The 12415-nt window shown below is 35.6% G+C and overlaps 1 protein-coding gene across 3 annotated transcripts; it reads left to right on the top strand.

Annotated features, from left to right (window-relative positions):
* Positions 1-938: 938 nt before the first annotated feature.
* LOC132644462 (uncharacterized) lies at positions 939-8149 on the top strand. 3 transcript variants are annotated; one of them, XM_060361056.1, is made up of 9 exons: positions 939-1362; positions 1819-2096; positions 4185-4650; positions 5335-5500; positions 5585-5635; positions 5773-5955; positions 6088-6187; positions 6752-7473; positions 7566-8149. In XM_060361056.1, exons 2-9 carry the CDS (start codon positions 2090-2092, stop codon positions 7920-7922), a joined length of 2052 nt encoding a protein of 683 aa, XP_060217039.1. In that variant the 5' UTR covers positions 939-1362; positions 1819-2089; the 3' UTR covers positions 7923-8149. The 3 variants fall into 3 exon arrangements, with proteins under 3 accessions (XP_060217039.1, XP_060217041.1, XP_060217040.1); XM_060361058.1 differs by lacking the exon at positions 1819-2096 and having other exon boundaries at positions 940-1362; XM_060361057.1 differs by lacking the exon at positions 1819-2096 and having other exon boundaries at positions 940-1362; positions 4164-4650.
* Positions 8150-12415: the final 4266 nt, after the last annotated feature.

Raw genomic sequence — 12415 nt, 5'->3', positions numbered from 1 at the left:
AGTATAATGTCCATAATGTTTTCAATGTAAGTGATATTTCTTATTATGTTGTAGGTATGCCTTTAGATTCGAGGACGAATCTTCTCCAAGAAGGGGAGGATGATATGATCCCAATTGGCACAAGTCCCTCAAGACCTTTAACATGTAGCCAAGCAAAAGATGTCCAACTACTCCAAGCGATGTTCATGAGAAGAGGAGCGTTGGAAGAGCTTGAGGAGAGGATTGCAAGAGTCTACAATATTTGAGAGATAGCTTGGGAGGATCTTGAAGATGCCACTCCAAAAAGTGACTAGTTGCAGGCATTGGACAATTGGAGCATTGAAGACCCATGTTGGGGCTATTTTTGCAAAGAGCCACTTTAGGGCCTTTGTTGTAATGTAAGACTATAAATAGGATACTTAGTCTTCATTTGCTCCTTAGCTTGAATATTGATGAAAAACTCCTTTTCAGAGATTGTTTAGTTGCTAATATAGTTTGTTTGGTTACTTAACTAAGTGTGATTTCTTAGTTGCAAATTGAATTGCATTTCCATTGAATTCATAGTATGTTGCTCATTTGTGAAATCAACTGGGTCTTCTTTGAATTCAAGTAACTTAGGTTCTAGGGTTGAATTCCAATCGAAAGGGATTGAGTTTCACATACCCAATTTTGTCTATAGAATCATTACTCTAAGGGTCTAGCTTCTATCCTCTAATCCTCTCATCCCCAATTCTTTATCTATCCCTTTTTATTTCCTTTTGTTGTTTTTGAATTTTTCTTAAAGTTTCCATTAGGTTTCTATCATAGCATGTACTAAGCATAAGTACCTAACAAAAAAATTATATCTTACAAAACATGTACTTCTTAAACCTTATACATGTATCACACTTAATTTTTTTCGTACACTATTGAGTAACTGCACCAAAATTGCTCTTAGATAAACCTAGAAATAAAAATTACTACTGTGTAATATTTTTCTCCATCAGACTAGTCCAATACTTTTCCCCTTTGATTGAATTATAGAAAGAGGAAAAACAGGTGCCTTGATGGAGTAAAAAACAGGAAAAAAGAAAGCAGATGAAACATCACCACTGAAAATAAAAAAGAAGTAGAAAAAGAACCTCACAGCCAACGTATAATCTAATCTATTCAGAATAAAGTGATTCCTTAAAATAAAAAAGCCATTGGCGAAAACCGCGATCCATAGAAGATTACTATACACTTTTCTTAGATCTCACCAGCAATCCCAAATCTTCACTCTCAGATCTCACCAATTTAACATCAAAGCTGCTTAAATGCACTTACTTTAGGAAACTTTTTGCTGCTTTCTTGATCTGGGGTGACTTGTTTTCTTGTGCTCGATCGATAACTTACTGCATCAAGGTAGATTTTTTACGACTTTTCTTGGATTTACTGCAATTGGGTAGTGTTCATTTTTTCAGATAAGTAGATTCTTGGATTATCATTTTTTCTTTGGGTTTTGGATACTGTAAATTGTGTTTCTTCAATCTTGGTTTTGTCCGATGAATCAATTGGTTCTCGTAGGAAATGCCTGATATTTTTTGCTTTACCGAAATTTGATTTTGTTGAGCTGTTATTGGGTGCAAATGGATCTGCTAACTTACTATTTTGGTTAAAGGTAAAGAATCTTTTGGATCCATTGCCTGAAAAGACATTAATATCTTGTATTTCCACATTTGATTTATTTAACTTCAGTATTTTTTAAGATGTAGCATACAAGCTATATCTACATTTTTGGCATTTAATGTTGTCAATGAGAAATCATTCCAGAGTTTTGCAGTTCTCTTAGAATGTAGTATAGCGCTTATGTTTTTGTAGATGGTCAGGAAAGAAAGCTTAATGCATCAGAAAATGGACTGAAGCAGCATTATCTTGCCTTGGGTCTGTATTTTGTAAAGCAGAAACCCTTCAGAATTTATCAGTTTCAGCAGCTTGAATTTGTTGGACCTGTGAAAAGAATAAAAAGTTAGACAAAGCAGAGATGTATCCTTATGAAATTTTTTAAAGGCAAACATACATACTTTAGCACAATTGTGTTTCCTTGCTAGCCTTTTGGTGCAACACGGCCTCTGTAAATGATGTAGATTCCATGTTAGGTATGATTGAGGCTTTGCACACTTTGTAATTTTTAATTTACTGACTAAGTGTTGTTATACCATTTATAAAATATCATTACTTATCAAAAAAAAGTTCACTATATCGAAATACTTGGACGCAATTGTAATACTGTAAACTTGAAATATGTCTATGTTTTATGTGATTGACTTGAACCTGCGAGGAAATGGCATGTTTGTGTGTGATTTGAGGCTAATTGGGTGCTGTAGAGGCAAATGTTTGCTGGCGTGCAAGTTTATAGTTGTACAAAAAAAAAAAAAAAAAAAAAAAAATTAAATAAAGCTCAATGTCGGCATACTTGTAATTTGGAGCACTATACTCATTAGTTTGAATTAATTATTCTCTTCATTACTTGCAAAATAATCAGGTTTAGACGTCTCTGCTGATTGTTATTACCATATGATAACCAATTATATCTACTTATTCAGAAAAGAAGAGAAGAAAATAACAAACTTGATCACACTTGATACATTCGATAGACTACATCCGAACTCCTCAAAAACGAGGACAAAGGGCAACCCATCAGGCTTGAAATAATAGTAACATGTAGCTTATAATTATATGGACAGAGTGGGTCTCGTTGTATTCATGAATCTAGAATCTTGTTTTCTCTTTAGTTTGGAGTTCCATTATTCCTTTTGGCAGTCCAGTGCAATTATTGATCACTAAAAACACAGCTTGTTTTCTGTCTGTATGACATAGTAGCAGAATTTTTCAAGCATTAAATGAATCTCGGGATTTATCGGTTGAGTAGTGGATAAATTTGATGATTATCTTTCTACAATTTACCATAAATATCGCTTTACATTAAAGGTTATTCATGGTATTGGATAAATCTTTCGACATTTGTCTGCAGTAATATAGTGTAGCAGGGCCTTATGGTCAATATAGATATATTAGTGAAGCATGTCTCTTTTCTGATTGGTCAAAACTCTTGAAGTTTCCCATGTGTCATCAGTCCCCAATATTGATCTGATTCAAAGGCCTGCAGCTCCTGTGCATGCCTACTTAATTTATTTAGCTAACTCGCTTTTAAACATGGTCCAAGTTTGTAATTGTTCTTGTTTGTTATTCCTGATCTTGTGGAAGTTTAGATTTTGACCACCTTCCTCCTCCTCCGCATGCCAAAAGAAGAAAATCCTTTTCTGGAAAAAGTTCAATACCTTTTTGTTGCATTTGTAGGAGTGAAGTTTTTGTGGTAATATTGTTGTTGTACTTCTCTAATGTAATATCTGCAGTTATCAGTAACCATTTCAGGATGATCACGAATTAGCAATGTGGCGTTTCTTTGATGTTTTCCGAAACTTGAGTTAGCGAACACAGTTTTTGACCGTTTGCAACAGTGTTTAACTTCTCTTTCTCTGAAGATTTCCGATCTCAGTTTTTCAAATCTTTCAAAAATTCAAAAACTGATAAATTTTAAACTCAGTTTGGAAATTTTCACCAAAAAAATAAATTTGTTCCAGAACAAGTCAAACAATCACTTGTTTCAAAAGTCAAGCTGAGTTTTTTATATTGGTTGTAAATACTCCAAACAAACACCACCTAAACCACATGTACTTTTTTTTTTGTTTTTTATATTGGTTGTACAGTTAGTTCACTTTACTGCAAGCAGACTCTGCTTTGACTGTTTATCAGTGTTATCAAAAGCGAAAAGCGCAAAGGTCAGCTGGGGCTTTAAGCATAAAGCGCAAATAAAGTGCGGGGTTTAACGAAAAAAGGCACAATGGTGCAAAAATACAAATATATATATATATATATGTTTAGTCCAAGACTAATAAGAACAAGCATGAATAACAAATATACGGACAACGAAATTGTAAAATCATTATGATAAAGTGAAATATCAATTATCTAGTGTCACCTCTTCAAGAGAGGCTCATTGGCAAGGGAAAATATGTCTTAGAGCCTTGATAATGACACTGAAGCGCACAAAAAGCGAGGCGAAGCGCTCAACAGGTTTTGAGCCTCGCTTTAGGGCTTAAGCGCGCCTTTGACAACACTGCTGTTTATTTTGCTAAACCTCTTGTCTTTGCCATGGTTCTTAGTGGTTTTCTCTTTTTTAAGAGGATTGTTTAAGATGTGGAGATTCAAACCTTTTATGCCCAAGGAACAGACTGGGCTTGAAGGTCGGAGCATTGATATTGGCAGTCTCAAAGTTCACGTGCGTAATGCAATTGCAGAGGGTGGATTCTCTTGTGTTTATTTAGCCCTACATAGTTCAAAGCAGTATGCATTAAAGCATATTATTGTTAATGATGAAGAATCTCTTGATTTAGTATTGAAAGAGATTTCAGTGATGAAATCGCTCAAGGGGCATCCTAATATTGTCACACTTCATGCGCATACCATCTTGGATATGAGTCGTACAAAAGAAGCTTTCCTTGTTATGGAATATTGTGAGAAATCCTTGGTTGGTGTCCTTGAGAACCGAGGAGCTGGCTTCTTTGAGGAGAAACAGGTCCTCTTAATATTCAGGGATGTCTGCAACGCGGTCTTTGCTATGCACTGCCAGTCCCCACCCATAGCTCACAGGTAAAGACGGGCGCTCTTAAGCCCAAATAGTTTTCTAAAATAATGACAATACATCTTCTTTTTTTCATTGATGTCAGGCTTTGCTTATAATAGTCTTCACTATGTTTCATCTGTTTAGTATTTTAGGGCCTCATTTTTCCTCTTCATTTGCATGCACTATTTCAGTATTTTGCATCTTATATTAATTATGTTATCATGTAGGTCATCATTTTTCCTCTTCATTTGCATGCACTATTTCAGTATTTTGCATCTTATATTAATTATGTTGTCATGTAATCCGTATACAACAACAACAACAACATACTCAGTTGAATCCCACAGTGTGGGGTCTCGTCATGTAATCCGTATCTGTCTATATATTTGCTTTCACCTAGCTTTGTCACCCAACTTTGTCAAGTGCTTTGATTTATCGTCCGTTATGTTTCCCTTTTTGTTTGTGGTCAGGACTACTGAGTGATCACTTTAATGGTTCTGTTGATTCCCGTATACAATTTTATGACTGAGTTGTTTTAAGTTTCAAGTTATTGACATAAGCAGCTAGGAATTTCGATGTACAAAAAATGAACAGTTAAAAGATCCAATTCATTGCAAATACGTCACCCTTTTACACTGTATTTATTCACATAATTTTCTCTTCTGATTTTGTTATTTAGTTATTCTGTACTGTGTTTTCCTGTTCTACAGGGATTTAAAGGCTGAGAACCTTTTGCTGGGTGCTGATGGATTGTGGAAGTTGTGTGATTTTGGTAGTACATCAACCAACCACAAATGTTTTGAGAAACCTGAGGAAATGGGAATTGAGGAGGACAATATAAGGAAACACACTACACCTGCATACAGAGCTCCTGAGGTTGATTGAGGGCTTGTTTTTAATTGTTGTTTTCTTTGATGGTATTGATTGCTGACTTCTATATTCCTTCTTTTCTTGCCTTAGATGTGGGATTTGTATCGAAGAGAATTTATAAATGAGAAGGTAGACATATGGGTAAGTTTAGCAGACTGAAGATGATTTCGGTAACAGCAAATCTTTTACCTAGATTTAATCTTTAACAATCAAAACACAATTCTTCTACCTAGATTGACGGGGTTATCTTAGAACACAGCCACACTTTTGTCTTGCAGGCCCTTGGCTGTCTACTCTTTCGGATATGCTACTTCAAGTCTGCATTTGATGGTGAATCAAAACTTCAAGTTTTAAATGGCAATTACCGGATTCCAGAATTACCAAAATACAGCACTAACATCACGGACCTGATAAGAGATATGCTTCAGTCTTCACCAGATGCCAGACCAGATATCACGCAGGCAAGCGCTTTGCTTGATTGGCCATTCATCTGCATAAACTTAGGTTAGTTGTAGAGTGGTGCTGCCCATAGCAATCATAAGGGCTGACCCTGCTCTAAAGCTTTCTAACTCAAGTTGTTTAATTTATGGCAGGTGTGGTTCCGTGTTAATGGTCTGTTGCCCGATGAGCTTCAAAAGTCGTTACCCGACAGACCCCCTGAAATGCTGCAACACGGTATTGATGGGCATGAAGGTGAGAACATATTCCCAGATCTTTCGTTTTTATTGTGAACTACTTATACAAATTTTGCAGGTTTGTGACTGATTGAAATTTATCCTTGAAGTTTGTAGGATGATAACTTTGGATTGATTACTGCACTCTGTCAATTTACTCATTTAACCCACTATTTTATACTAATAAAGAACCAATTCCCCCTCGATCTAAAATTCATTTTTTTCAGTTATATTAAATCTTAAAAGTCTCCTTTTCGGGTTTGGGTCTTGAAGTCTTCTGAAGTTTCTTAGTTAGGCGATGGGACAATATTTGGTTAAAGTTGAAAAAGAAAAGAGGATTTGAAGTCGAAATTGACAGGCTAGCTTGTTTATATGCTTCCGCGTTTACTGTACTGTTAAAATATTTGCATGATGCTTGTAATGTAACGTATGAATTACACATCTTTCCACTGTTGGGGAGAGAGAGGAGGTGAGGGGTTTTTCATATTGAATGTGACACCTCTACTACGTTGCGACCGTAGACACTACGAAAATGCAAAATCCTGTCTCCACTTCAATGAATATAATACCTGCTGGTTTTCAGGATTTTCAAGGGCTGCAGGTAAGACTAGTCCAATGCCTAGCAGAAATCCTCCACCTCCTCCTTCGGCTGCAGAACCTAATCCTAAGTCGTCTCCTGCATCACATAATTCAAAAGCTGGTGGAGCAGCTACTGGTCCAATTGGTGCTTTCTGGAATACCCAGCATGCGACAAGTGCCTCTGTTTCAGAGGAGACAACCAGATCCAAATTTGACGATGAGATAAGGCACAGTTCCTCAAGCCATGACAAGAGTCTTCTCATTAAGCAAAGTAATGTGCGACCAAAACCAGCCAATAGAGCAGCGGAAGCCTCCTCATCAACGGATTTTGAAATAAACTTTTTCCAGGATGATTCAGGTCACAGTGTTGGGAGTAATAAATCGTCAAAATTAGGGGTGCCAACTGCCCCCCAGGGTGAAGCATTCAATGCCTTTGTTGCAGAATTCTGTACCAATAAACCAAGCCCTGGAAATAACACTAAACAACCAGAGAAGAAAGAGCTCTTGGAAGCTGAGGTTGAGAAGCTGAAGCAACAGCTGTCACGAACCAACATGGAGAAGGCTGAAATGACATCTAAATATGAAAAGCTATCTGCAATATGCCGATCACAGCGACAGGAGATACAAGAGCTTAAACAAGCTCTTGCTGCCAGAACTCCGTCACCAAATAGAGACATCACTAGGAATCAAGCATCTCCTGGAAGTCAACCATCCAGTATTCCACCGGTACATCCCTTGCTATTAAACTCTGATTGTTAGTACTAATATTCATAATTGACTTGTCAATAATTTACAATTTGAAATCATTTCTGATGCAGAAAATGGATAAAATTGAGGGAACGGTTTGGGAACTTCAGCAAGGACTACTTGGCCAGAGTCAAGTGAGCCCAGATTCAAAATCATGGCAAGCATTTGCTGACGATGATCCAAAGCAGCAAGCTACTCCAGTTAACGCTAGTTCTAAATCTGTCAGGACAAGAAATAGCCACCAGAACAGACAGACATCTGAAACAAATACATCAGCATTTGGAACAGATAGCTTTAGGGCTGTGCCAGCTTCCAGCTCTCAGATAAAGGCTACTTTCGATGAGTCAAAAAAGTCTCAGCGTTTTGGTGAACCAAAGAACATAGATAGCAAATCAGCTTCCCAACCTGCTGGATGGGCAGGTTTTTAGAAGATGTTATAGCTAAACTTAGGCCGGCAAGGCACAATTTAACAATTTGAGAGTTCCTTAACAATATTCTCTTCCTATTATAGAAGGATGTGGGTCGAGAAGAATGAATACAGGAAACGAATCGAGGGGGATGTAAAACAAATACTGGTTCGGTTCTTTTGCGCTGTTGATTGTTTGTGTAGATTTTGAACCTATTATTATAATTTATTTTGTCGTGTTGCTTTCTTCTTCTTGTGCCGTTGCAAAGGGTATCATTGTTGCTGGAATCAGATGAAATTCAGTCAAGCATGATGCATGTTTACAGATAAATTTGAGTTAAGCATCTATATATCTATATTTATATTATATATTATATTTATTATTTATATCTATATATATAAGAGGTGAAAGCAATGTGATTAAGTCAAGTGACAAGCTAATAACAAGCCACTTGGCAATTTTAAGACAAAATTAATGAGGATTGTAATAAGACTTTTGAATTTGAATAAAAAGTATTTTAATATATATAGATAAAAGCTATATCTATATATATAAAATAAGAGAGGTACAAGCAACGTGGTTAAGTCAAGTGACAAGCTAATAACAAGTCATTTGATAATTTTAAGACAGTTAATATGCTTTGTAATGAATTTTTTGAATTGTTAAATATAAAATTATTTAAAAGATTTGAAATGATATAATTAGAATAAATTAGAGGTAGTATAACCTCTATAGGGAAAATATTTACCGCGGCTAAAGAGTCCTAATAGAACTCGTATTGTTGTCTAATCCCATCAGATATTGAATTTCAAAATAAATTGAAGCTTGAAGTAATTGCACATTTTCTTATCAAGTTTAAATGTTTACAATTCCTTGGTTTTATTATCGTAATTGCAGGACTTTTTAAATTTAAAAATCTATATTAAATTAATATATATATATATATATATATATATATATATATATATAAAGGAGAGGTACAAGTAATGTGGTTAAGCCAAGTGGCAAACTAATAACAAGCCACTTGGCAATTTTAAGACAAAGTTAATGAGAATTAGGACAAAGGTTTTTATAATTATTATCAAATTCCTTAATTGATGAATTAATTTTATAACTGAAAATAAAGTTTTATTTTTTAATATAAAAATTACCTAAAACAACTACTCATCTTTATCATTAGCATCGTAATTTTAAGACTTTTCAAATTCAAACTATCTCTTTTAAAAACAATTATTTATTAACCAATGAAATTCTTTTTTTTCCTTTTTTTATCAGTAAAGTAGAATACGTAAATATACATTTTCACGGCTATGGAGACAACTATGATAGAAATAAACACCAATTTTATGGCTTTTACGTTTATAACTAAATAAATATTTGCTTGAGTTTACGTGATTAATTGAAAATTTAATCTTAAGCAATTCAAAATATTTACTGTAAGTATCAAATGTATTTCAATGAGCCAATTAATGATATTTTATAATCTATATCTATATATATATATAAAATAGGAGAGGTACAAGCAATATGGTTAAGCCAAGTGGCAAGCTAATAACAAGCCACTTGACAGTTTTAGGACAAACTTTATTTGGTTATGTAATAATAATGAATTTAATTTTGAATTGAAAGATAAAAATTGTAGTATTATCTTATCCTAACTAATTCAAAAGATAAAGATAAAATTTCAACTAAAATATTTAATGATTAAAAGAATGTTTTGGGATAGACCACTACCAATTTACAAATCTGAAAACGGTATCATATCGATTTTTTTATGATGACACATTAAATGGTTTAAAGCTTTTACGAATAAAATATAAAGCTGAAAATTTATTCTAAAATACGTCATAATGTAATACTGAAATAAAATGACATGCTTACTGAAAAGAATATGAGAGCTAAAGGCAAATTTAATTCTCTCATATTTGACTTATTGACGTTGCCTGGTATAAATATTTTAAGAAGGGTTTCAAACATTTAAAACACTAAATAACATATCAAATTGCCTGTAAACAACCGACAAAAAAGTTAATTTTTTTAAAATAATAAGACAGTACTGATAAGCATCTTAATAATAATTTTCAATCACTGAAAGTTAAAAACATTTGAATTGTAATAAAAGAAATCAATTTGAATTAAGTGATAAAAATATTTGAACTGATCAAGCTACAAAAAGTTTGAATTTGAATTTGAAGTAAAAGATAAGATTGAGAGATTTTGAATTTGAATTTGAAGTGAAAAATTAGATTGAGATAAAAGATTTTGAACTTGAATGAAAAGGATATATATATTTTGAGGCGGTGATGAGTCGTGAAATTACGGCTCATTCGACGCCAATTACTTAGTTTGTTGTAAATCCCTAAGTGCTTTTGATGTCGTTTCTCGTGTTTTTGTGTCAATTTGTAGAATAACATGTGCCGGAAGTAACTTGAAGCAATTTGAAGCAAAACGAAGCAAAATGAAGCAAAAACCCACCAGAACTGAACAATGGCACCATCTGCGAATCGCAGGTACCACATGCGAGTCGCAGGTGGTGCAGCACCTGTTGACAGAGAGGACCAAATAAGACACCACATGTGACACCACATGCGACACCACCTGCGAGTCGCAGGTGTAACATGCGAATCGCGTCTGGTGTCGCGGATGCTGCTCAACAAATAACTGAAGATGCGACACATGCGATGGTCTGGTGAAACCTGCAACTCGCGGGTTGAACATGCGACACTATGTGCGAATCGCACCCTATGCACAGGGGAATTTTTGTCTGGAAATTGTTCCCGTTTTGGACATGCTATAAATAGATTGCTAGGGTTTTGGATTGGATTATCCTGCAGTTTTTGGCATAGACTCTTGTGGAGTCATTTACTGTTGGTTGTTGAAGCATTTAAGAGATTTCTTTTGGCTTTGTCACCTTCTTCATCCAACACTTTTGTAAGATTTATGAATACATTTTACTTGACTAATTTACTTGTAATGAATATTAGTAGCTAATCTTTCAGCTAAGGTTGTGGGATCCAATGTGTTAGTTATGTGATTGGGTTTCATATTCATACTATATTTATATGCCAATGGTGTTTTCTATTAACTCTTCAAGCATCAATGTCTTGTGATGGTGTACAACATTACTTGTGCCTTAATACCATTACTTTGCTTAGAAAAGAAAGTAGAGGTTAGGAAAAGAGTTAATAGCAACAATGTGGGTCATTAAATCCATCTAATAGCTTGAGCTAGGAATAGGAAAGCTAGTTGAGGCTACATGAGTGCTCTCTTATAAAACATCCTAGGGCTTGAAAAAACTTAGGATGAAATTTGCTGATTTGGTTGGAAAACTTTTGGCAAGAATCGCGTGACCCTTGGCTTAGTGCACCTAGGCATATAAATAAGTTGAATTGATACCCAAACGCATTACTCTCCATTGGAACCACAACCTTAGTCCCATTTACCAATTATTTACATCCTATAACCATTCTCAGTTTTTAATGAACAAACAACAATCAAACTCCTATTATATTTCTTTCCCCCTTGAAATATAGACTAATAGTCGGGTGTTACACTTATCGAGTATATTTCTTCATTGTATTCCCTGTGGGATCGACCCCGACTCATAGTTGGGTAAAATATATTGCATACGACCGTGTACACTTTCTCTTTGAGGAGTGGATTTGGACGTTATAAAAAATGGCGCCGTTGCCGGGGAATACGGTCTAGAAATTTACTAACTAGTGTAAAACTTTACTCTTAGTCTTTATTTCATTTCTTATTTCCTTTTTGTTGTTGTGTGTTGTGCAGGCAATATGGATGAGGAAGGTATCCAAGTCCAAAACCCACCAATAGCGGTTGGTGAAGAAGCTGTGGGGGTAGGCTATGCAGCTGCAATTCAGCCCCTACCTTTGATTGGAAATTCAAGTTTCCATATAACCAACACAATGCTGCACCTGCTCAACACTAAGGGCCTGTTCGGCGGTCTACCCAAAGATGACCCGAATAGGCACCTTAGGAACTTTCTTGGGGTCTGTTCTACCAATGTGCATCCGGGCGTCTCAATTGAAGCAGTCAGGCTACGACTCTTCCCGTACTCCCTAACGGGGGAAGCCACGGCTTGGTTAGATGATCTTCCGTCCGGGTCCATCACTACTTGGGAGGAACTGACCGAAGCATTCCTCAAGAAGTTCTTCCCTCCATCGCGGATGTTACAACTCTGTGACGAAATCAACAACTTTCGTCAACTTCCGGATGAGGCTCTCCATGAAACTTGGACTCGTTTTAAAAAGAAAGTCAAAAGTTGTCCCAAGCATGGGCTGCCCGATGGTGTGCTTCTACAAACATTTTATAGATCTCTAGATTCGGTCAACAAATCAGTGGCGAACAACATTGCAGAGGGGTCTCTTATGGATAACTCTTATGCCACCGTTTGTGAATTGTTGGATAAATTGACCGAGACTAATGAAGCATGGCACACTAGGGATTCGGAAGTGGGTGGAGGAAGTTCCTCCAAACATGTGCTCACTCGTGAG

This window comes from Lycium barbarum, chromosome 6 (assembly GCF_019175385.1).
Source record: "Lycium barbarum isolate Lr01 chromosome 6, ASM1917538v2, whole genome shotgun sequence".
In the NCBI taxonomy this organism is placed as follows: domain Eukaryota; kingdom Viridiplantae; phylum Streptophyta; class Magnoliopsida; order Solanales; family Solanaceae; genus Lycium; species Lycium barbarum.
The sequence above is the reverse complement of the archived record's forward strand: the minus strand, read 5'-3'. Positions and strand labels throughout refer to the sequence as shown.